Source organism: Bombus fervidus, chromosome 8 (assembly GCF_041682495.2).
Source record: "Bombus fervidus isolate BK054 chromosome 8, iyBomFerv1, whole genome shotgun sequence".
Classification (NCBI taxonomy): domain Eukaryota; kingdom Metazoa; phylum Arthropoda; class Insecta; order Hymenoptera; family Apidae; genus Bombus; species Bombus fervidus.
In genome coordinates this window covers 10,312,824-10,337,582 of record NC_091524.1, presented here as the reverse complement: position 1 = coordinate 10,337,582, position 24,759 = coordinate 10,312,824, and the positions used below count along the sequence as shown (strand labels likewise).

Here is a 24,759-nt window from a genome sequence, read left to right as displayed (position 1 = left end):
ATAAGATTAAGTGTTTACTATACTATCGTATACTAATATACTTAAAAAATTTCTTTGTATTATATTTTTATAATGAAAAAGAAATTGGAATTAAATTACCGTGCACTTTCAGGAACAATCCATGGTCCTATAAACGCAACCACCATAGGACACGCGGTGACCATGCTGAGAATCCTCCAATTTGAGATCCAATATGCGATCCAAGGCAAAAGACTCGAGGCTGCCGCGAAATAAAGTCCAAACGACATGTTCGCTACCAGAGTTCGATATTTCGGACCGACATATTCGATCACTGAAAGAATAATTCGTAATATTGTTATTGTATTACATCGTTATAGAAATCTTCCCAAATGTTTCGTCATTTTCATTTCTTCATTTGATAAGATAATATTGTTTCCTTATTTCCTTTAGGTTTTTCCTTTCTTCGTCTTTTGCCAATCTAATTTCAAATATTTAAATTTATTTGTAGATTTTATAAATTATTAACATCGACGATGTAAGATCGTTTTGAATTAAAAAGAATTCTAAAAGGAACACTGCTTTCATCTCAATAACGAACAGACAGTGTCTCAGCAATCGTGGTATAACCGAAGATTATTCTCCATAGGGAAATAACTCACTCGAAAGATATAATTTCATACTAGAAAATTCGAATAAAATTATACAGAATTAAGTCGTTTAAAATAAAATACCTTAAAGTATCCCTAAACACATGTAATTTTAATACCAAACTAGATATACAGTTACACAACGAATTTCAAATTACGAGATATAATTCCAAAATAAACAGTTTCAGTAAAATCATTTACCATTAAATATCTTAAAGCTGGTATCATAAAATTGGAGTAAAAATCTGACTTAAAAAAGCAAATCGACGTAGGTCAATGAACATTTATTCAAACACGTTATGAATAGTTAATCGTTACGTAAAACGGGACCGATACCGGTGCCCCATTATTAGGTCATAAATTATAGTTTTTCTATTCTCAACGGCTTCGGTTTTTCTCTCTTATAATTTTCTCGATGACTCACCGATAATGAAAAGCACGTTGAAGCAGTTATCGAACGAGGTACCGACGACTAATCTCGCCAGGCAGAAGCTCCAGAAGCTGTTGCAAAACGCGGTGCCAACAGACGCGATGAAACCAACCGCGTTACACGCAACCAACGCCGGAATTCTGCCACAATGGTCGGCTATGTAACCGAATATTAAGCCTCCAAGAATGCTGCCGACGAAGAAGGCCGATTGTGCAGCTGAACCGAGGAATGCATGATCGCATACCCATTCCAGCTGAAACAGAAATGGGGGATGCTTTATGGTTGCTGTATGGTATTATGCTCGGTGGAAAAAGACGGCATGGTTATAAGATCGATGGAAGATGAAGAGAATAAGGAAGACGACGAAAGGACGAATAATAAATTGCGTAGGTTTTTAATATCATCAGAATCGAGGACCTTAGTCGTAGGTTTGTTAATTATAGTCTTTTGGCAATACTTTTTAGTAATAAAATAGTAGAGATAGTTTGCATAATTCTTGGATACGATTAGAGAATTCGTCATAGTGGAAGGTATATAAGTTTGTTAAGTAGAAGATAGTGTCTCCCGATTTAAGTAGTAGTATTTTAGTAATAAAATAGTAGAAATAGAAATTAGAAATAATAATAACAGTAAGAGTCGTAAGAAGAATAGCAAGTCGTAAGAAGTTACCAAGTGCGTATTTATACGTTCAATTCGAAATATCTGTCTATTGTACAGTTGTAACTTTCACTTTTCGATTTATGTGATATTATATAAACGGATTCATGTTCGAGACGAACAAATAATTAAGAATGACAAGGTTAATTTTATGTTCCGCTATAAACGAGTTCTGTTAAGATGCAAGCAGCATAACAAGTAATTACACCTACGTCTAAGTTCGTGCAACCAACAAGGACTTCTTTTTTAATGACTACATTATACGCTATCGTCAGCAGCTTTACGAAGGACCGTAAATATTTATAGAACGACGGTTCCAACATTTTTAATTTGAATAAAAATTTATTAATCGGTGTCGAAAATTTGAAGTTACTTTATATAAAGAATATAATTATCTTTGGTGATTTTACCTCGACAGCTATAGATTTGTATGGTATCATCGTGTGATTAAAGGTCCATCCATATTGACACGGTTTTATTGGCCAGGATGGGTCTGCCTCTCTGATACCATTCTCCAATATGTCGGTATAGTTCACATTGTACATGTTACATCGCGAAAACGAAGTCGCACCTTCCGCCAGCAATTCCTCGCTTGACGCTGGAGGGATCGATATTGCGATCCTACATAAAACAATAACACGTTTATAAGTTACATTAACGGTGATCAAATTTTCAGGAAGTATTTTTAAGAATACCAATTTTCGTTTGATTTTCTTATTTGTTTAAAATAACAGATGAAAAATGGCAGTAAATGGTAGAGAGAGGGAGAGAAATTGGAGAACTAAGATGAAAATTCTATTCCAAAGTGCATAGTTTTTAATCCTAAACGTAAATTAGTCCAATTCCTTGAAATTTAATTCGAATCCTGTTTAAATCTAAAAAAGTGACAAAAGCGATATACATAACAATATAAAAATCTATAATAATTTCTCTAATAAAGAATAATGGCGATATCAGTAACAGTAATAACACATTATCTTTAATAGTAATCATACTGTTCGCATTTTTGTACTTTCAAATTTTCTGTAAAAATAAAATTCGCATAAAAATCCGCGGCCTATTTACTATTTATAAAAAAAAAAAAAAAAATAAAAAATGGGAAAGGTGAAAGAATAAAACAACAGGAAAACAAAAGTACAAAGCACAAAAGAGGAAAAGAGACAATGACCGTAAAAATAGGAACAAAGGCAAGAGCTGGAAGGACGATCGTCCCGTATCTATTGCACTCCGAGGCATTCGAATTGTGTTGGGATTTAATTACCGATCGCTGCACGTATCGGTGAGCCTATTTCCAGACAAATAAACGGTACGCGGGGAGATTCGAAGAATTGTGCGAAACGAGAAAGAATTTCCTAGCCGATCAGTTCGCGGAACACGTGAACGTCTAGAATCTGCCGGAGGTCGTCGACCAAACTGGTTTCCGGCGGGCCCCCGGAACGCTAAGAAATCGCCGATCTACTAAGAGATAGTTTCGCCTTGGCCAGGGTGATTCAGTGGAAAACACGCGTAACGGACGATTTTCCTCGTTGACGCGTCGCAGAAAACCAGATCTCGCGTGCGTCGTCAAGAATGGTAACACGATTCGTTGGAATCGTGCCATCCAGACTTCCTATCCTTCCACCGGTGATTCTTTACGTTCTTGAAATAGAACACGTGAAAAAGACGTTGATAATAGTATAAGTATGGGATCGCGATTTCCAACTATTTTTATCTCGTCGCAAACTGGTTACAGGTATCTCCCCTATCCCCGTACGACACGATATTTACATATGCATTTACATATACAACGCGATACCTGGATTTTCCTGATTCAATAAACACAGTTGTTTCGTGCATGTTATCAGATATTATATTGTGGTTTTAAAGAAACAAATTGTCACGATGCGATACGTTATCACAGCTGAGAAAATGGAAATCTCCGTGCAAGTGGAAGATTCTGTCGTCGAGAATATTTATTGCGACCTGCATGGGAAACAAACATGCTTTCGAGAAGCCTGGTTTAAACTACGTGCACGTGACTTGAACAGATATGTACATATGCATATAAATTGTCTCCTATAGAAGGTGGTTAATTTTAGACATCGAAAGGAACGTCTTTAATGAAAACACGTATTGATTTGTTATACGATCAACATGATTATTGACCACTTCGATCTGCCCGAGTTGAAAACGTCTATTGCGTAATAGGATAAATTCGAACATAAAGAAACTATGTAGGATCGTTCGTTACGTATAACTCAATAATTCAAATAAGACAAATTGCACATAAAATGTCACTCACTTTTGTTTGTCCGTGAGGTTCCATCGTTCGAGTTCCGGAACGGTACACCAGTGTTCAGCTGGCAATAGCGTGATGAAGAACTGCGTGAAGTAGAGGAACGCGTAGACGAAGGTGAAGGGCAGTAGCATGAGGAAAAGGAACCATTGGTAGCGGCTGGCCTCGCCAACGTACGGTAGTATGTCGTCGAAGGTTTCGATCTTCGGACGTTCGCCCTCCTCGGCTTTTACGGACTCCACCATGACTGTCATTATCTCGATCTCTGCGAATCAACCATCCTCGATTACCTACTTAACTCGAATTATACGTTACGAAGAAACTAAGATCAAGGTGAATGTAATTGTTTTTTCGTCCAGTTGCGGGGAGACGCGATCGCGTTGGAGCGCGTAAATTCCCGTTACGATTATAACAATCGACACCACGAACAGGTCGATCCCCTTATTTCTTGTGAGATAATAGGGGTGTTTGTTGTGTAGTTAAACTGTAGTTAACAGTTCTATAATATATATAGTTTCAATAACTTATAACACTTTATATTACGTCGTCCAAGTATATAATATTAACTTGATGTCTTGACTTGACTTGATGTAGATTGTAGTGATGACGACATCCTGTTATTGGATCAGGAGTTGACTTACTTCACGAGTTGACTACGTCGAGATGGAAAGAACAGTAGATGACTGCTCTATGGATAAAACCCTCAACTTGATTATACGAAGATTGAAGAACAATAGTTGACTATTCGAAGGTTAGAAGAACAGTATTAAACCCGTCTCGTACTATTAAGGAGGAAAGCTCGATGTGGATGTGCCTTTTTGAACTAAGAACGCGGATTCGTTGTTCACAATTTTCGGTAGAAAAGTGAGGGTAGCGATCGGCGATACCTATTGGTTATAGCCAATGTTAATAAATAAAAAATATGAGGAGGAGATCTCCTGCAGATGTAACTCATGGGGTCCTTGTTCATGGGAAAAGCCTGCTATTTCGCTAGACAAACATCCGCTTTCTCCGTAATTAGTAAGAGAGTGCAATAAACATAAGGACTGTTTTAAGGACCATCCATAAACCGAAAATACTTATATGAATAGAGATTAAGCTAAAAGGATTCGGTTTTATGTGGGATCGGAAAAGGAGTCGGATTTCGGTGGCCCCTTGGGTTTATTGTGGGTCAGTGTAACGATGTGCAGGCCTTGGCGGCCAGAGGGACGTCGCACGGACCATCTCGCGCGACGTAACAGGAATATTATCAGGTCGTCGAATAAATTTGTTCATACCTTTTCATGTGTTTTATGAATACATATCGATAAACGATCAAGGTGATCGATCTTATGATATACAATGGTTCACGGAGGTACTCACTTTCATATCACGAAACATTCTACATACGAAACATTCTAAAATTTCGTTAGCACTCTAACGAAATACGATTATCGAGATTATAATAGTAAAATTTGGAATCGATCTGAGATTGTATATAGAAGTTACACGAGACAATGTATATATTTTCACAAATATATATTTTAAATGAAAAATTAATATGTATATAACACATGATGATGATCTCACTACGTACATCGTGGCTTGTTATTTTTATTAATTTAGCGAATAATTGACTGCTCAAATACTTTGGTAATTTTTATATATAGAATAACAATAATATATGCTTCCAATAAATATCTGTGATTTCTATATACACCTGTTTAGACCTGTTTCAAATTTTCTCAATATTATCACGACAGTTGTGTCTCGCTTCAGTGTCAATGAAATCTCAAAGTGTTTCGTATAAAAATCATCAAAGGTTTGTATAAGTGCCCGAGTACTTTCATGTGAGCGACTGTTGTTTCAGTAGCAAGTTCTGTTATGTTTATATCTTCGTTACACTTAGCCGGATAATTTCTCATGTTTATCAACGTGTTATGATCTTTCTCTTATTAAGCGGAGAAATCTCTTCTTCGCTAAATTTTCTTAAACGGGCTCAAGGTGAGGTGAACCACATTGTTGAAATCAAGATGAAGAAGATAAAATCTAAAGTTGAGATGAAAGGAAGTAGCTGTTAGTTGCTACTTTTTGACACGATATAATTTTAGGTAAAGGCCAATTCAAGGTGACACAAAGTGTACTGGAAAAAGTGATTTGAATTTACTAGAGAGGAAGAGAAAAGGAAAGATCCTTGAACATTGTTGCAAGGTTATTGCAAAATGCAGGATACTATCGAAGGCTTATTGCTGTCACCTGTACGTTCTAACTAGAGTGTCCTTTAAATAATTTGTTTCTTATTAGATTCTTTTTGCAAATAGGAAGATAATATTTTTAGGACGTGAGGATTGTTAAATAAAAATGTATCGAATTGTAAATGTAACGTTATCAAATGTAAATTGTCATTGGAATAGAAGAGTTTGTTTAGAAGAAATTATCATAAAATACGTAAAACGTATCGCGCGTAATGTGTAAATAATAATTAATTCCAAAGACAATTCATGAAAATTTTAAATAATGGAGCACCATACCTCCGGTTCCTGTTTATCTTGACACTGTGCAGAATGTTACACGATTGTTGCCTTTCCTTTTTTTAAAGATTATTCAGTTAGGAAACAAGCATCGATAAAACAGTAATTAGGGTTAATTATTAAAAAATCCAAGTAGGTATTACATAAATAAAATTATCGAGGAAGATAAACGAAATTACTGTAGCGCGATAGTAATTTGTATTAATCTTTGAATCTCGTTTAAATAAAATTTTCGATAAAAATTTGATTCTATCAGTGAACGATCATTACAATTAATTACTCTATAATTAAAAAAAGTAAGTAAAATTATTGTTGCAGTAATCCCGACAAATTCGTGATATTATTCAACTAGAATCGTTAAGAAAAAATTCGACACCGTTAGCGAACGCTATTTTACTTTTACTTCACGAAGGCCAACGTTATAAACGTTGAATCAAGAGCAATCATTTTGAATATAAAATATACGCGCGAAAGCTTTTGCTTCCTTTCATAATTGAGTTCTTAATTTGCCGCCAATTAAACGCTTTTTCCAACCACCTTCGTCCTCTAAGAAATCTTTTTATCCCCGAAAGAGAAATCCCCTTTTGAACAGACTCGCTTTTTTTTAATCATCCTACAACACGATATGATATTTATACTGTGCAATTTACGCGATTCAGATCTCAATCTTGCAAATCATTTCGAAAATAGATCGATGATTAAATCGATTATAAAATCATTTCTCGAGGCTTTAATTGATTAATTATTTCTTTATTTAATGAAATATTATTTATTATTTAAATATCGTCAATTCACTGGCGTTCAATGAAATTTCTCATAGAATTAATTTCATTAAAAATATTATTAATTTAGTCGCGTTTAATGAAATTTTTTATAGGATACTTGCGGTTAGATTTGATCTTACACGAAATCTACGAGATGATCGCGTTCGATTAATCATCTATGTAGCACATGTGTAAAACATTTAAAATAATTCATACATTGATGTTTCATAAGTGTAGATGGCTATTTATTACGGTTCTGTGTAATTAATGTTCGTTGCGAATACCTCGAACTTAGATAAAAAAAAAAAAAAAAGAGTATTAATGACGAGAGAACCGGAAGTGATCAGTCCGTGACATAACTGTTATTTTCTAGGGGCTTGGTAACATTTGCATAAATTATTTTGCGTATACTATAACGCACTTTGCATTACAACGGTATGTCGATGGACACGAGAAAAGAATTTTTCTACCATAAATTGAACGGCATTTTTGGCGACAGTGATTGCGTGGAATGATGATTACTTTAATTGAGGTTCTAATCGAGATTCAAGTGATACATGGAGTTTATATTTTCCAATAGGATAAACTGAGAAAAATGTCTTCGGAAGAGAATATGCTATTTTTGAATACACAATTTTTTAATAAGTCTAAAAGATTCTGAATCTTTTAATTCACAAGGTTGCAAATCTCCAAATTGTTCGGTCTGAATTTTCGAATCTTCTAATGTCGCGATCTTCGAATTTCCTAATCTTCGAATCATTAATTTCCATAGAATTTTCAAAGAAGCTATAAAATAAAAATATACAATAAAAAATATAAAATAAGAAAATTCGAAAAAAATACATAATGTGTTCGATCCAACACCATTTGCTCATAATAATAATAATAATAAAAAAAAGAAAAGAAATTGTATGCAAAATAGGTAAGCGTATTATAGTAAGTATTAGTCAATTATAGCGGATTGCTATCATTAGTCAGTAATTATCCGAGTCGCAGCTGCATCTGTATGTACATGAAGTATACAACACTAAAAATACATTTTCCTTAATAAAAATACTGAATAAACACATTCCTACGTAGCAACTAGTCAGCTGTGATAAATTGTTTGCTTTGAACAACGATCAACTAAGTTAGCATTGATTTCCGGATTGTACGTAAAGCGTGTAATAAAACGAACACGTGTTTATCCCTAACGTTAAGCCAGAACCACCTAAATTAATACGAATTTTCCTATCAGGTGCCGCCCTTATTCTGAAAAAAAGTGCAAGTGATATTTGCGCGTGTAAATAATTTGTCTGTGTATATATAATAACTTATACGATACAAGTATTGCAATATTTCTCGTACATTGCTAGATCTAAAATTTGTTATAATGATTTTAAATAGTTTTAGTTCAAAAATTTAATTAAGAATTACATTGCAATTTCTAGTAAGACATCTATATTAGAAAATAGTTAGAACATTAAAATAGCGAGATCCCTTAGCATATGGTATACCGAAAAAATATCACTATCAATAATTCTACGATTAAAAAATGTAAGAAACATCCCCAAAGTAATCGATCCGTGAAATTAATGAGAAACATCGATGGAAACGTATGCTCCAGCAAAAGCTACGCGTGAATATTGAACGCAGCTTCAAAACCGACCTTTTCCGATTAAAAACGCATAGCAGAGTAGCAATAATTCATCCACCGACGCACCAATGAAAATGGAGGCTCGTAACGATCGTCATAACTCGAGTGACTTAACGATTTCAGGACGATCGTTATCGACCGACCGCTTCCGTTCCAACCTGGACGTTTAACAACGAGGACAGGCGTGTGTCAAACGTTCTTGGTAACCGGTTACACAAAAGTGCGCACCTTGAACAACTATTACATCCCAGAACTAATTAATAAGAACGATCGTGGCTAGCATGGATACATATAGTTTGCATACGTGATTTTTCCCCGCGGGGCCAGTTTTCTCGCCTTCGAATCGATCAGGGAAAGCGATCGTGATCGCGATCGAGCCATTGAAATTCATTCGATGCACACGAGATACAGCACGGCGTTTCGATCTTGCGGAACTCGCACAAACTACAAAGTCAAACTTACAGACTCGTAACAATACAAAGTGGAACGATCGTTTGTTTTCACTTCCAATCGTGAGTCTTCCTATTGATCGGTGTTTTTCTTGGTCGTAAGGGAAAACGAAGAAAAGAAACGAAAGAAATCCTCGTGTATATTGGCTGTTATTAATATTGGAATATCATCGTTTTCGAGGGATTATTGTTTTGTTTATTTATTTATAACGGCGTTTCGAATCAATTGTTTATATAACAGGAGTTCACCAATTTTCCTCGCTACTCATCATTTTTTAGCTCACGTTCAAGTGAGTGCTTTAAATCGGTAGAAGTTGGATTAATTAATAGAGTTCTACCATATTTAACGCGAATAAGCTTTTGCACAATAAGCAACGAATGAGATAAAAATTTTTTGTAATACTCACACAATGAGTAAGTTATATTAATTATTGCTTTATATGATAAAAGTCCATAGTTCAGTGACAACATTGGAATTATTTTTTTCTTATTTGTCTTGGAATTTATGATCGTTTACGACGTTCTTTTTTGCGACAAATTGAGCTTATGGAAATAATTTCTCTTCTAGAAAAATTGAACGCTAACGCCGTGTGCCAAGATAATGCAAGAACTAGTGTACAAAGAGTTAATCATTTTGGCTTCTGAAAGACTATATGAGTCATGGTTGTCCTATTCTTGTTGCTTAATTGCAGTGTTTGACCACCTGTTCTAGAATAGTGAGTTTACCTCTCACTGATCGGATTCGATTGGTATTTTGTAGTACAATGCTTTGTTAGTCGATCGTGGCATTTAAACATATCAAGTTCATAGAGAAGAAGGCAGATAAGTCGTTTTCTAAGTTTACCTTCTTTGGAAAAAGGTAACTTTATCATTAAAACGACCGACCTTTTGATACCCATCTAAATATGTTATACATAATAAGTCTCGATAAATATCACGATAATGGATAAGTATTTATAATCGCGTTTCTGTTCCAATAAAAATGAACACCGATGCTATCGAAAACACTTGTATATTTTTAGAAATTCCAAAATCAACAAATCCGATATCAGTGATTTTGTCTGATTTGCAAGTTTCTAGCATTAAGACTGAATAGACAGTTGAGAAATTTTCTATTTCAAAGATCGTATCTATTTAACTTTGTGATTAAACAGCTTTCTACAAAGTTTTATGGATTTGTTAATTATCTTTGAAAGAATAAGCAAGCTTTAAAAGACTTTGATCTAATAAGTTTATTCCTCCTCAACATTATACTTAATCATCGAGTGACGCTACAATTAGAAAATCAACAGACATGGATTTATCATACTTCTTCTGTCTAACCTTCTCTAAAATAATTAGCTGTTAAATGAACCAGAGTTCTAGGAAATCTCTGACGCTTTTCATCTTTAACGAGATACAGATACCATCAAAATTCTATAGACGTTTATCCTTCAACTCTCAGCATACCAATGTTTATGCCATCATCGACGTTTCTTCACAAAGGGTCCTTAAGGAACTTTATGATTCTGTTACTCCAAACAAAGTTACTTTGTACTGTTATATTTTTGTCATAATAGTGCCTATTAGAAATGTTTACCTAGTATATAAGTTCCACTATTATTACCATTCTATCGTATGTTGTACTCGGAATTAGTCACAGTTTCTCAGAAACGTCTAACGAATCACTTACTCGTAGTTATTCTAGCACAGACGCTGTGTTTCACTTACTGAAAAATAAACAAAAGAAGCAAAGTGATGTACGTAATGTAATATACTAAAACATTCTAAGACACCGTGATGATTTTTCTATTTCTTGTACAAATCATTTCAACCTGTTTTTCTTAAAATATTTTTATTCCTATTTGGTACACCGAAATGGATGCAGCATATGTATATCACGGTATTATCCAAATATCCTAATATCCGAACGTTCTATTATCCAAACACAATATTTCTTAGTAACGAATGCCCCTTTCCGTTTTACATATGTACACACGTGTATCATCAGTGTTCATACACAATGCACTCTTTTCTTGATTTGATTCATTGAATTCTGATTATACGAATTTGGTGTGAAACTAGGAAGCGTTTTAATTATCGCAGGAAAATACGATATAAACGAGAAAACTGGAAAGTGACGTAAGCGCAACAAAATTAGCAAAAATACACGATATTGGAGGAGCCAGAATCACAGACATTAAGGAAAGAAAAACATAATTGAAAATTATTCAAAGCACGTAGATTCCTCAGATGTTGGCAACGGTATAAAAGTCGTAAATATTCGGATGTAATAAAATGTTTTATCGCGTTGTAGACGATAATAATGACGATTTTATATAAATGAAAACAGCAGACGAAAATGCTAATGAAGAGATATCTTCTCATGCCGAAGCACTCGTGGCACTCGTAAAAGAACTTGTTGGTTCGAAGTACAACAATGAACGTAACTCTGTATAGTTATTTACGTTGAAAAAATTATGTGATTATGGATCCATAAATATTTAAAGAATCTGTCGAATACTCTTAAACTGTATTTGGATAAATGAAATTTTGTCTTCCTATTAGTTCGGATAAGAGAGGCTCTACTACATTGTCTGCAGTATGTTCCTAATAATTAGTAAAATATCTAAACGAAATAAATGTAGACGCTAAAGTCACTGCACATCGGTATATTAAGGGTTGACATAGATACACTGACTGTCACATTACGAAGACATTTTAAAGAACTAACAAGGACAAAATTATTTATTTAATAAGTCAAAATCTCGATCAATTAACGAACCACTATTATATCGTGATATTTAACGAAACTTCTAATCTTAAGAGCCATATATCATTATATTATAGCAGTGTTATAGCAGTCATTGGCTCAGATTTCAATTAAATTCGTCGTGAAAGCAAGAAGAAATAAAGAGATCGAATAATCACGAAGAGATGTTATGTATGTAACTAGATCGAAGCAAATATCAAATTTTTAATTATCTCCCGCGAGGGAAATTTGGTAATCTAAGTAGGTTATCGACACAAGTGTTAATGAAAGATAAAACGCGATTGAAAACGCAATGAAAGATCTTCCTTCTTTTTCCTTCTTCACGAAATAGCAAATAAAATCCGTGAAATCTCTGAAAATTCGTAGAAGTATCTGAACATTTGTGCAAACATTTTGTAAATATATCGTGTGTATTATGTTTGCAGTGAATATCACAGTAGTTCTTATATGAGTTTTCAGATTGACTAAAAATTTGACTGACATACGATAGTCATGTCTCGTTCCGATACTAAAGAAATTTTTTAATATATTATATAACGCATGTAATAAAGATGTGTAAGTTATCTATGCCAAATGCTCAAATACTTATAGAAGTATGTATAGAAGTACCTTTATGGATATAACAGATATTATAATATATGTGTTAGGCGAAACATTTTGAAGCTTAATTATCACCGTAATGAGACACGACTAAGATAACACAGGTATGATTATATCGAACAAATTTTTCCCGGTATACTTCATAATGTTTCGTGTAACGGATAACATACATTATACACCAAAGCTTTTTACGGCCGGCGTTCAAATACTTTCACGACGAACCACTGTACCAAAATTCAAGCCTCACGCGGCACATCGATACGAATGATCCGTACAAACAAACGTTTACCTTTTCCACGATCGTCCAGGAGCAACGCGAAACTTCACTCGGAGTATCACAGATCTCGTCGTGGTTTTGTTTCTAAAACGGGCAACTCTCCGCAGAAGTCACAGAAATAAAATGAAATCTAGCTTCTTCACTTTTGTCCGACTCGATAAGTCGATTTCGAACAAACTTTACTCTTTTCTTCTTCTTCTTCTTCTTTCGGATGTCTTTTCACTGTTTCAACAGGATACAACGGAAACGGGAAAAGTAATAAAAAAAATCGCGGATCGCAACGACTCTCGTGATCCTGTGATCCAAGTCCAGGACACGTGCTCGATCTCGACCGTCACAATGATCTTGGGTGCACGAGATCGTCGATTTTTCGGACGCCGCGCTACATCGTCGTTTAAAAGGGGGCACGCACCGACTGTTCGCCGCGTGGACAATTAGTGGGGCTTTATAGCGCGTGCAGACGAAAGCGGAGCCCCACCAGCGTCGTGTGTGCGGCCATTGGACGATGACTTTGGTCCCCGTGGATCGTCCCGTCGACAGCAACGCCGAAGTCGAAGACGTCACTGGAGAACTGCGGGGATTTTACGATTCCAAAGAGCCGCTTCTCCTGTTTTACCGCGACCGTTGGGTTTCCTCGTGACTCGTTTGCACGCTTTTTTTCCTTCCTTGCTCTTCTTGCCTCCATCGCAATCTTCTTTCTCCCTTGCCGCTTTGTCGCGACACGTATACGCGACCGGAAAGCGAGAGACATAAACTGGTGACGCGCAGGTGAGTGTACCTGCGGAGAACGCTGCGACGTCGAGTGATTAGCTTGTTGCATGGTTTGATATGTTTCCTCAAACTGTGTTTGGTTAGCTAATTTAACTTGCCTGTTGGTGATTCATGGAAATTTGAGTGATATTACGAGGTGAAGTTGTCGAGTATTTGGAGTGAAAATTTGTGAATTTTCCGTGTTTCATCATGTTACGTATGGTAATTTACAGTGTTGTTTGTATAGTATAGTACAGATTGGAAGGGATAGAGTAATAAGCAGACAGCTAGGCTGTTTAATTGATCAGGAATATTAATCGAGTATGAATTTTTTAGCAGGAAAGAAAAAAGCATAATTTTGAGTTGTTTTGCTGCATACATTGGGATTTATATTATACGAAAGATCGATTTCTTTCAGGTAGGAAAGAATGATTATAAAATAGAAATTATTACGTAGTTTTTAGTATCGCAGGTTTACTGTGGTATTGAATTCGGCTAATGATATGTGAACTGGAAAAACAATGATCATGTGAATCAAACGTTGATTATCTATCCGTCGAAGTGTTAGTCAGATATCGTGTAACTGATAGCTCCTCGAGTGGTTTTCAAAGTCGAACGATGAAACAATTTGAAATAATCATTCCATTATCGACGAAATGAAAGAATTTATCTCATGGGAATTATTAATTTACTCGACTTCTAATTTTAATTACTAATTATTCTACAAATTGATTTAACAAATTTAATATAAATTGATTTACTATTAATCAATCGATGTTAGAAAAGAGACTTCGGAAAATGATCGATAAATGATGTAGCTTTAGTTTTACAGATTTTATAAAATAAGTTTTATAATTTTAAAATAATAAAATAATAATAATAATATTTAAGAAAAAATGAATTTGATGGGGAAAAAGTTGTATGGAAATATACTAACGATTTAAAGAATTTAAAACTAAAGGACTTTAAAAACAAAGAAACTGAAACCAACTTTAGTTCTCGATGATTCTTGACACGTGAATTGATTAACAGCTTGTCTTGCGTGATTAAATTTAATAGGATTAATTGAAAAGTTCGTATACCGTGTGTGAATCATAATAAAGTTGGTTTCATCGTAATTCACACGGTACTCGCAATGATCATTCAGTCGGCAATTTTATTGTTCCGACATCACATCATTTACTTATCTTCGACTTGTACAATTCTCCATACTTTACGCAATTCTCTTTCCTCTTTTTTATCCATCATTTTCTCGCATAGCACTCGAGTAAAAGCGAATCAACCGTTCAGTGAACCATACTTTGTTTCACTATGTTTCTTCACATGGTAAATGTTTTTTGATATCTTTTTCAAATTGAAATTCCACGGTTCTTCGGTTTGTTACATCATGAACGAAAAAATCAACAGATATATAGAGAAATATCGAGGTTAGTCGTATCGACATTTTCAAATTTTCTAACATTCCAATTTCAAAGCGTGGCAAATTTTTAAATTGTCGAACTTCGAAATTTCCGAATTTCTAAATATCCCAGTTTCTATGCGCTCGAAGTTCCAAATCGTCGAAGCTCCAAGTATCCTAATCTTTAAATATTCCCAAATCGTCCAAGTTGCGAATTTCCAAACTTCAATATCGCCGTAGTTCGAATTTTTCGACCTTCTATATTTACCCGAGAGATAAAAAGATTATGATCGAATACTGTCGATTATGCCAATCGAGGATTACAAATTTTCTATTCGTGTAATCTCCGACACCGAAAATAAACGCAACGAGCGCGATATTTTCCGTTTTTATCCTTCTCGAGCCATAGTTAATTAAATCAGTTGTCACGAAAGAATGCGGTAGTTTTTGTAATTCCCGAAACAAAATAGCTCCATTGATAGCTTTAAGCGAATTCGCTGAGTAATGAAATCTACTCGCGAAACACGGAGACGCAGGGACTTAACCGTCAAAGTTATTTGCTTCGGAAACCCGATACCCTTGAAGAAGAAAAAAAGGAAGAGAATTACAAGTTACATACACGAGATGCAAGATCGCTCTTACGATCATTCTTACGCAACGGAACGGTTTGAAAACGAAGTTTAAATTTCGCGCGTATTCCAGTAAAGGGTTCCTCATTGGGAATTCGCCAAAAGAAATCGAACGTGAAAAATTCGAGGATCTATTCAAATTATTCGTCAATTTAATTCTCGGAATTGGTAGATAAATATTAATTATATTTTATTGCAGTGGAAGGATAGATTTCGTAATGGACGTGTGAAGGAAGACGTTTTATCGATATTTATAAGAACTATAAGTCATCGTCTTGCGTTGATCTAAGAGGAAGTCTAAAACAGAGGAATCTTCCTGCGAGCTGTTTGAACAACAAGTTGAAACTTGTTTAATACATAAAACGTTCTTCTTCGTTGGATACAACGATCTTCTGTAAATTCGAAGATTGTCTCGGTTGCTGCAGTATATGTCGTTTCTAAGATTTGTCAATAAAAGCGCTAAATCATCGGGATTACTTATAAGTAATATACCTGCATCATTTCGTTTGATGGGTCTGTTCAACGTGTCTTGCGAGATGTTAGTATTACTACAAACAGATAACGACTTTTGCTGAAATTTTTTTTCAAAATTACGTCATCTTGTAGAGCATAGAAAATTGGAAAAATCGGTATATCACGCTGATTGATCTTGTCTTTCTTGTATGTTTGTATCATAAATTAACGTTAGAAGGCATATAGTATCTCTTTTCTTTCGCCTTTTTTTCTTTTTCTTTTTTTTTTAGGAAGAAGGTTTTTCTTTTTTGTTGCAGGATAGTGCATAATTAATACGTTTAATAAATCCATTTTTATGCATACAATAGCTTTTGCCTGACTCTATAAAGGCGTTATGAAAGTACGCACTGTGATTTTCACAGAAGACAATAACGTTCCTTTAATTACTCGATCGACAAGGTGATTATTAGCATGTTGTTATTCAGGGTCGTCAATTCTACGTTGCGAATATATAGGTATTTCTGATATCAATTACTCGTTATACTCGTTATGATTTCTATCCAATTTTCGTTTCATTATTTCCTCGTTATGTACAGTTTGTTTATAATTACCATGCATATCTACAGATTATCTTCAGTAATTGCTCGATATTGATTTCAAATTTTTATCGAAGTACAGTCATTCTTTATTTAATTCAATAAATATTTTGCAAATATTTTAATGCAACTCGGAAGAAAAATTTTCTGTTCTGATGCTGCATGACGAATAAATTATTTCAGCGACTCCAGTGCGTTTTGTCATTTAACAAAATTCAAAAGGTCATGATCACGCCAAGATCATGGAAAGATACATCGTCGTTGATCGTTCTTGTAAAATTTGCGTGCATCGTAATTGCGATAACGTTGCGACATGACAACGCAACATGCCCGGGGATTCGCTTACATGTCGTATGTCTACACATAGGGCGAAAACATTTGCATTCGTAATCGCAGCTATAAACGGTGCTCCACATATATCACAAACTTCCTTATCAGCTTCTCTGGATAAGATCGAAGAGAAGATTTGATGATTCACGTGTAAATATAAAGATTTAAATTGGAAGCTTGTCGTTGAAGAATTGAAACAGGTAAAATATTGTTGTTTAATTTCAATATCATTCCTTTTTGATTATTGCTGTCTCGACTATTTGGACAAGCTACAGATCATTAAGAAATAGACTTATACCGCTTCCAAAATAATTATTATTACGCGATTATGCTATTCCATTTATTAACGATATTTCAAGTGATTCAAACGAATATTCTAAGAGTGAAATTATAACTCGTTTATAAATAAAAGTTTTACGTTAAAGTACATGTTATTTCTTGTCGAAAAATATATTTACATCACTTTTAAAATAAACGCTTCAGTTAAAAGTGGGGAGAATTTTGTTAGGTACGAAGATATATGTAATCGAGAAAATTTAGTCGACGTAAAATGTACATATTTGTTAAAACGAATAATTCTTTAATATTTTTGAAGTTACAACAACATACGAATAAGAGTGCCAAAATCAAATAAAACAATAATTTTGGTATCATGTTATTAAATCGAACACCGCACGTAGAAAGATAAGATTAGTTTTATGGATTTTATATAATGTAAGCGTATTAATATTTTCAAAATATCCAAGCGTGTGGCAAGAACACATATTCAATCCCAAAATCAAATAATTTCTATTGTGTATAATAAAAAAAAAAAAAAAAACAAAAATTGTGGCTTATTACAGCCTTGCTGTATAGTATACAATTTTAAAACTGCTCCGTAAAAAATGTAAAACGTAATTTATCCTGCTTTTTCCCTGTAATTTTCATAGGTAATATTCGTGGAAAATCAGAAACTGGTTAGACATCGCGATGATGCATAAATTAACTATCTATGATATAAAAGATTGATTTTAGATAGAGAAGTTATTAAGAGAACACGTTGCTTGGCAATTAGGAGAAGTACCTCGAGGAAAAATGATAATATTTAAAATTAGATTAGATTGAATTAATGTTTAATGATCTTCGAGTAAATAAAATATAGTTTAAGCGAAATTTTTGACGTTAAAATATATGTTACATGTTGATTGCGGAAGATAAAGTTTTATTGTCTAATAGCTGTTTGGAAAGCAATTATGTCTGCAAAATACGAAATTACTATGTCGTGTAGACGATTGCACAATTTGCCATTCTTGTAAATTATTTCATCATGTGTATTAATTTCTGTTTGGGAATCTCTTTCTTCGAAGATTTTTATAAATGCAAGAACGAAGCTCGATGATTTTTGAAAAAAAAAAAAAAAAAAAAGAAAACAGCCTATATCAATGTTATGAACAGTATATTAATAATTTTCATAATATATACAATTAATATACCATCGATATAACACATATACTATTTTTATAATATCATTATGATTTTATAAATTCAATATTTAATATTATTCTCTCTCTGTCAGCTCTTAGATACATTTTTAAATACGTTACAAACTTTACCAATATAATCATGATCGTTGAATCGCGTAGCAGATTTAATGAAATTTCCAAATATCTCTAATAATACAGATAATATGTTCATAAAAGAAATTCGAATACTTTTTAATTTAGATTTAAATTTCAAACTAATTATAATTCTCTATGTGTGATATATTTTATTGTAGTTTCGCCTCAAACGTGTTAGACATCATTTCTCAAATATCAATATCGATCAAAGCAAAGACAAGTACGAAAATGAGATTGAATTGCAAGATACAAATTTGGGATAGCGATATCATTGAGATTAATGACGGAATAATGTGTGGTGACAGCTTAAGCGCCACACAATAAAGGACTACGATGAAGCTACAGCAGCACGCGTCTGTGAAAAAAGAGCGAAAGATAGCACGTGCACATATGCTTTGCAATTTTGAATCGATTTCTTCTGAAACGTGGCGGCCTTCGGCCGCGTGAATTAATTTATGAATAAAAGAGGCAAGATGTCTGGAAGTGCGTAAAGCGTTACGACATTCCCACGGATGAATACAACATACAAGATATTTGTAACACGTGTTTGTATTCCATATGTTTAAATACCACTCGGCGTTCGTTTTTAACGAGCAGAGAATCAAACAATCGTATAATCGAAAAGGCGATACCACAAGCGAAGCTCGTTCGAATTTATTTCTTCGACTGTAAAATCATGACGTACCTCTGCGTATTGTTTTTTCATTTTGGATAATAAAAATCTCTGTTGAAAGTATGCAAATGTGTGGACGTTACATAAAAGTTAGATTTAAAAGTTGATGAAAAGTCGAGGAATTGAATAAAAGTTAAAAATTCAAGAGATTGACGAGTCACGAATATAAAAAAAGAAAAAGATCGAGAAATTAAACAAATTTACGTTGATCAACTCCGTACATCGAAAAGCAGAGAAACGCGAGTGACGATATTGTAACATTTTCTGTAATCCATCTTGGAACTTGCAGCTTCTTTTTCTTCTTACGATAAATACACGTTCCTTCTTTTTCTTTTTTTTTTTTTTCTTTGAGAAGTTTAGCTCTAAATATTTGGCTAAGTAAGAACGAAAAATCCAATTTAGTAGATCTGTTTTAAACAAGAAAGAAATTGAAGAAGTAAATAAAGAAGTCCAAGAAATCGAGGAAATTTTAAAGCTAAATATAAATAATTCTCTCCATGTAGCTTTAAATTTTTCTATTTCCAATGAAAAACACCTAACATGAATTTACGAAAAAACCGAGACGAATAATCAATGAATGCACGTTCTAAGCTCCGTAACAAAATTCCACAGCTGGTGTCCTAGTTCTAGGGATCTAGTAGTGAGTTTGATCGAAATTCAGGAAACTGTGAATTTTTTAGCAGAAGCTCGCCCATAGTAAATTCCTACTCTTTTGTCTTGAAACTCGATACGACGTAAAATATTCGGTTTTCCCATCGACGGTAACCGGAATTTCGTTACAGGCGAACCATCGATCGTGGTTAGACACAACGAGCCGAAACGATTTTTGCGTGCTGTCACATCTGGTTTTATTCATCGGAAAGCTGATGACCTTGAAAGCAATGAACGCCCAGGGAAAGTCCGTGGTTCCCAGCGAATCGAAGAGCAACTCGCAGGCAAGCAGCGACGAATAACCGAAGAAGGTCGGCCAAGTGATTACCAGAAGCCACGAAGACGAGTTTGAAACCGGTTCATGGAAGAACGAATGAAGATGGAAGAGTGGCGAAAACATGAGACTAGATAAGTCGTGTGTACGATCAACGAAAGAAATTCAGGTTAAATTTCATTGGCAAACTGCAATTATCCTTGACACGAACTTTTATTGATTTATTTGTCATTTTTACGTTCTTCCTGTTATGTCATCTAATTTTATTATATTTTATTTCTAATTCTTAAATCAAATTCTTCAAATTTATATTTTTATATATTTTACTATTTCTAGACTCCAGTAAACATCGTTTATCCTTGCATAGTCGTATTTTTGAAATTTCTATTTTATTGGTATCGTTGCATTTTGAAAATTGTTGCTCTACTAGCATCGTCATGTTTTATCTATAGATTAGAAGTTGTTAATTGTCCATTTTCAAGAACAATTATAAAGATAATAACATTTTAAAATTCAGGGATGTTTTATATTTTTACGAATTCCTTGTGTTTAAGAATTCGATTTTACTTTGCGTGTCTTATTTTATGAGCCTAATTTATTCACGGAAATATCTATTTTTCTCTTGTCCAATAAGTGTCAATTACAATGATCGATGCTACGCGGAACCTTCCTAAACCTTACACCACTATCAAACCAATGTTTCAAAGTCCAACTTTCGTTCCAAGTTGTGGCAGAATTTTTATTTACAAAGGCCCATTTGTGTCAAAATGAACAGAAAGGTTGAATCTATTGTGGAGTTCAATTCGGAGGACCTTGACATTTTTAAGACACTTGTGTCTAATAAAAGCAAATCGTTTTGTTTGGCAGTTTGGTTAGCGAATTTAGGTGTTAACGTTTAACGAGAGCAACCATATAGTTGAATCAGAATTTTAAAGGCAAATAGCTGTCACTTTACATACCAATCATAAAATTATTTAAATTTCCAGAACTCTCAGATTAATTTTTTACAATTACCACGAATTACCGATAGCTTCATATGCTTTCTCATGGCGTGATATAAGACATAATTTTATTGGAAAAGCAGAATCGACTTGACTTCAGGTTTAAAAAGTAACATTAAATTAACATTCGTTCGTCTATAAATTAAAGGTGTTCTCACTAATTTGATGTTTTAACTTGAACATACAGAACTTACTCATTGTCAGTTTTAGGTATGTTCAGTTTTCAGCGATTTTTCTGGCAACACCATTATCTATCCATTTTTTTATGTCTTCTGGCAACACTGTTACTTATCTATCTTTTATGTCTACAAAAATCGCAGTCTCTTCACATTTTCGAAATACTTCATCTCTTCTTTTATCGCATTTCAATTGTTTCTGGACATAAATTCTTCTTTTCGTCGTCGTGTTACGCAACACGCTATGATATCGCACGATAATATCGCCGACCAATTTTTGTTACATATTATTAGTAGCATATCGTAAAGTATATGTTATTTTCTGTTACGAGAAAGCGCGGTGCAATTAGAAATTTTACAATTTTTTTAATATTCAAGAAAATCCTAATGTAAACGATACCTTGACAAATTCTTTGATTTGTTTTTTTTTTTTGTAGATAACAATACATTCTAGATAAAGCTTACTAAAAAAAAATCATTTAACATTATTTATTATTATTTCACAAAACATTAATTACGTGTGAAAATCTGCGACAAATTTTCGAAACGTGGACGTCATTCGGTAATCTTCCGTGGATAGATATTTCCATAGATCAGAATCTTAATGTAGACATCACGCGAAGAAATAAATGCAAAGTGTAAACTACGTGTAAACTATAAACGAGTTGCAAGAGAGTTCTGGCTAATGACAAGGAAAATTGAACTTTCTAGGAAAAATAAGATATTTGCTTTACGTATGTAAGCGTAAAGTATGTTATTAATAAATTATAGCCTAAGTAGCGACCATTCTTTCCCAGTTGACTTTAGAGGAAAATAATGTTATTACCTGCCATTTCCACTCTCCTATAAACAGATAAATGATATGGATAATGCTTTCTAATTAAAATTCCAATTTCTTTTCAAGCCTTGGAATATCCAACGAAAACACGCAAGGCTTTTTGCATGTTAGTTACATTTCTCGCCAATTAAGGAATTTTAGATAAGTCAGGCATAAGAACTGAAATGTTATTTCTGGAGTAATTTGAAACAGCGCGTAAATAGAATTAACTGTAAGTTGAAAAAGAAAAAGTTTCAAACGGTTACAAAATAGCGCCTATGAACATGGCCGAAAGAACAATATTGAGAAAGTTAAACGCGAATAACTAACTAAATATATAGTTATACGAATAAATGACCAACTAACGACGAATTAATAGATGCAGGATCAACGAAGAGGATGAGGCTATACAAACATCCATTAGAAAAGAATAATTTCATCCTTGAAGATTAACGAGAGAACAGTGTCGAAGAAATTAAAAACGAACAACGTGTAAAATCAGAAGAATTAAAAGAAGGATCGATGAACAGCAGAATGCGTCGGAGAAGATCAGACAATACAGCGTTAACATTATCCTGAAGCACGAATAAAAGAACGGTATTAAAATTGGCTGGAGTTCCAATTTCAGACAGGATCTCGGATTATCTGCAGGAAATCAAGCACAATGCAATTACTTTCCCTATCGGTTGAGAAATTCCTGTATCGCGTCATTCACCCTTCTCTTGTGACGCAAATCGCGGTATTACGCATGATTCCTAATAAAATAAAAATCAGAAAGAAAGACAGCAAGCAGAAATGTAACGACGACGGTGATTATCAGTGCGACAAATAACTCGTTCTATTTCCTGATGTCCTTCTCTACACGATGATAGGCTCGATTTCTATATTTAAAGGAACGCGTAGACGTAAGCAGAAGAATACCATATTAGTAAACTGGAAGCTGTAGCAGCCTTTAGAATGGTCAGAAAAGAAGGAAATGTACGAGGGACACCGTTCAGCTCTTATGTTGCGGTTTCGTAATTTGTCGTTAATGTTAGAGATAACGTTTATGCTGGTCGTTATCGAATTGTCCGCTTTTGAAACAGACATGACCGTCACCACGAAACAGATATTCTGATTGGCTTGCATAATGCGTGTCACCTCTTACAGCTGTGCGTAATATTTGCTTCCCAGTGTGTCCTTCTTCCTTCGAGTTTCGTATCCTACTGATTTCTCCTGCCGCTTCTATATTTTCTCTTATTTTTTGATTATTCGTGCTTCATTTGCACGTAGTATTATTCGATCGGTTCTACGACATCCTTCCATTCTTTTCAATCTTCCTTGTTCGTAGCGTTTTACGATATCGAGTTTGCTTATTTGGGAAATACAAAATATCTATAAATAGTTTTATCGTATTTGATTTTCGTAAATCGATATTTCATAATTCACCATTACTCTTTGATTCGCGAGCTGACGCTAAAAACGGTGACTTGAGAGAAATTGTAAATCAATAGAAAAATCGTAACTTTCCCTCTTTCGAAATAACTTTATAATTTTCTTCCCTTTGTTCGTCCTTTTGAATTGTCAAATTTCAAGATTTTAGCGATTTCTTCGACTAGAAAAATATTGACAAATTTTCATAGAATTATTTAAACTTCGTGTTCTCCAGGATAGAGCGAACAAACGTGGAATTTCGAAGGTTTAGATGCCAGACGATTAACTGTATATCAAGGTAAGAGCCGAAAAACAGTTTGTACGATCGTTTCTTCACACAAAGACGAGACAAGTGACTCCCATGAATGGATGAAATGACCGCAAGCAAGGCCACCGTGGCTGCCTGGTTCCATTCGCTTTTTACGAATATACATTTGAGTTCAAGTTCACCGGCGTAAACGATCTTGAACGAGTTCGACGAAAAGACACGGTTAAATGTTATCTAATCGTCCTTCAATTTCGCTACGGTCCTACTTGGCAGGTATATCATTATCTTAAGTAACTTCCTTACTTAACTCTTACTTAACTAGCTGATTAAACAATTTTGTCAACAGATTCTTTCCATTTCGAAATGCGTAATAAACCTTAGGTTATTTTACTTATCTCGCGCTCTGTACTTTTTACTTTTTAGCGGTCACTTTCTTTTAGCACCATTTTGCTAGCTATGCTGCTTTTAATTATATTTCAGTTATACTGTTTAGTTACTGTACAGTATTGCGTGTGTAGCTTATGGTTAAATAGTTCAATCCTTTAAATAGCCAACAATAATTATAATTACTAACTTAGATGTAATTTATATTTAAAAAATTAAAACTTCCAATATAATCAACTCGTTTCGACCTTTTGCCTTACATGATTTTTTCTCTTTTTTCTAGACGCATTCCGAAGTTTTAATTTTTTAAATATAAATTACGTCTAAGTTGGTAATTATAATCACTCTTGAAGAACTTTGTTTCTTTAGATTCATAAAATAGATTAAGA

The 24,759-nt window shown here is 34.1% G+C and overlaps 3 protein-coding genes across 5 annotated transcripts in view; 1 reads left to right on the top strand and 2 right to left on the bottom strand.

Moving 5' to 3' along the window:
- LOC139989852 (pyrokinin-1 receptor) overlaps nucleotides 1–24,759 on the bottom strand; it is a 205,840-nt gene that overhangs the window by 93,982 nt on the left and 87,099 nt on the right. The gene's annotated exons all lie outside the window — the stretch shown is intronic.
- LOC139989854 (carcinine transporter-like) overlaps nucleotides 1–24,759 on the bottom strand; it is a 53,856-nt gene that overhangs the window by 6,147 nt on the left and 22,950 nt on the right. Inside the window, exons 1-5 of one of the 2 annotated variants that reach the window (XM_072008518.1) lie at nucleotides 12,971–13,468; nucleotides 3,977–4,235; nucleotides 2,106–2,316; nucleotides 1,033–1,291; nucleotides 100–292 (exon numbers count right to left, since the gene is read on the bottom strand). In XM_072008518.1, the coding sequence (XP_071864619.1) occupies nucleotides 100–292; nucleotides 1,033–1,291; nucleotides 2,106–2,316; nucleotides 3,977–4,224 (911 nt within the window). In that variant the 5' untranslated portion in view covers nucleotides 4,225–4,235; nucleotides 12,971–13,468. Of the gene's footprint in view, nucleotides 1–99; nucleotides 293–1,032; nucleotides 1,292–2,105; nucleotides 2,317–3,976; nucleotides 4,236–12,970; nucleotides 13,469–24,759 lie in introns of those variants that run through there. The other variant, XM_072008519.1, reaches the window with a different exon arrangement.
- The window catches only part of LOC139989861 (glutathione S-transferase), a 58,118-nt gene continuing 46,946 nt past the window's right edge, over nucleotides 13,588–24,759 (top strand). Inside the window, exons 1-2 of one of the 2 annotated variants that reach the window (XM_072008534.1) lie at nucleotides 13,588–13,726; nucleotides 20,169–20,480. The gene's annotated coding sequence lies outside the window, so the exon portion shown is untranslated. Of the gene's footprint in view, nucleotides 13,727–13,915; nucleotides 13,931–20,168; nucleotides 20,481–24,759 lie in introns of those variants that run through there. The other variant, XM_072008535.1, reaches the window with a different exon arrangement.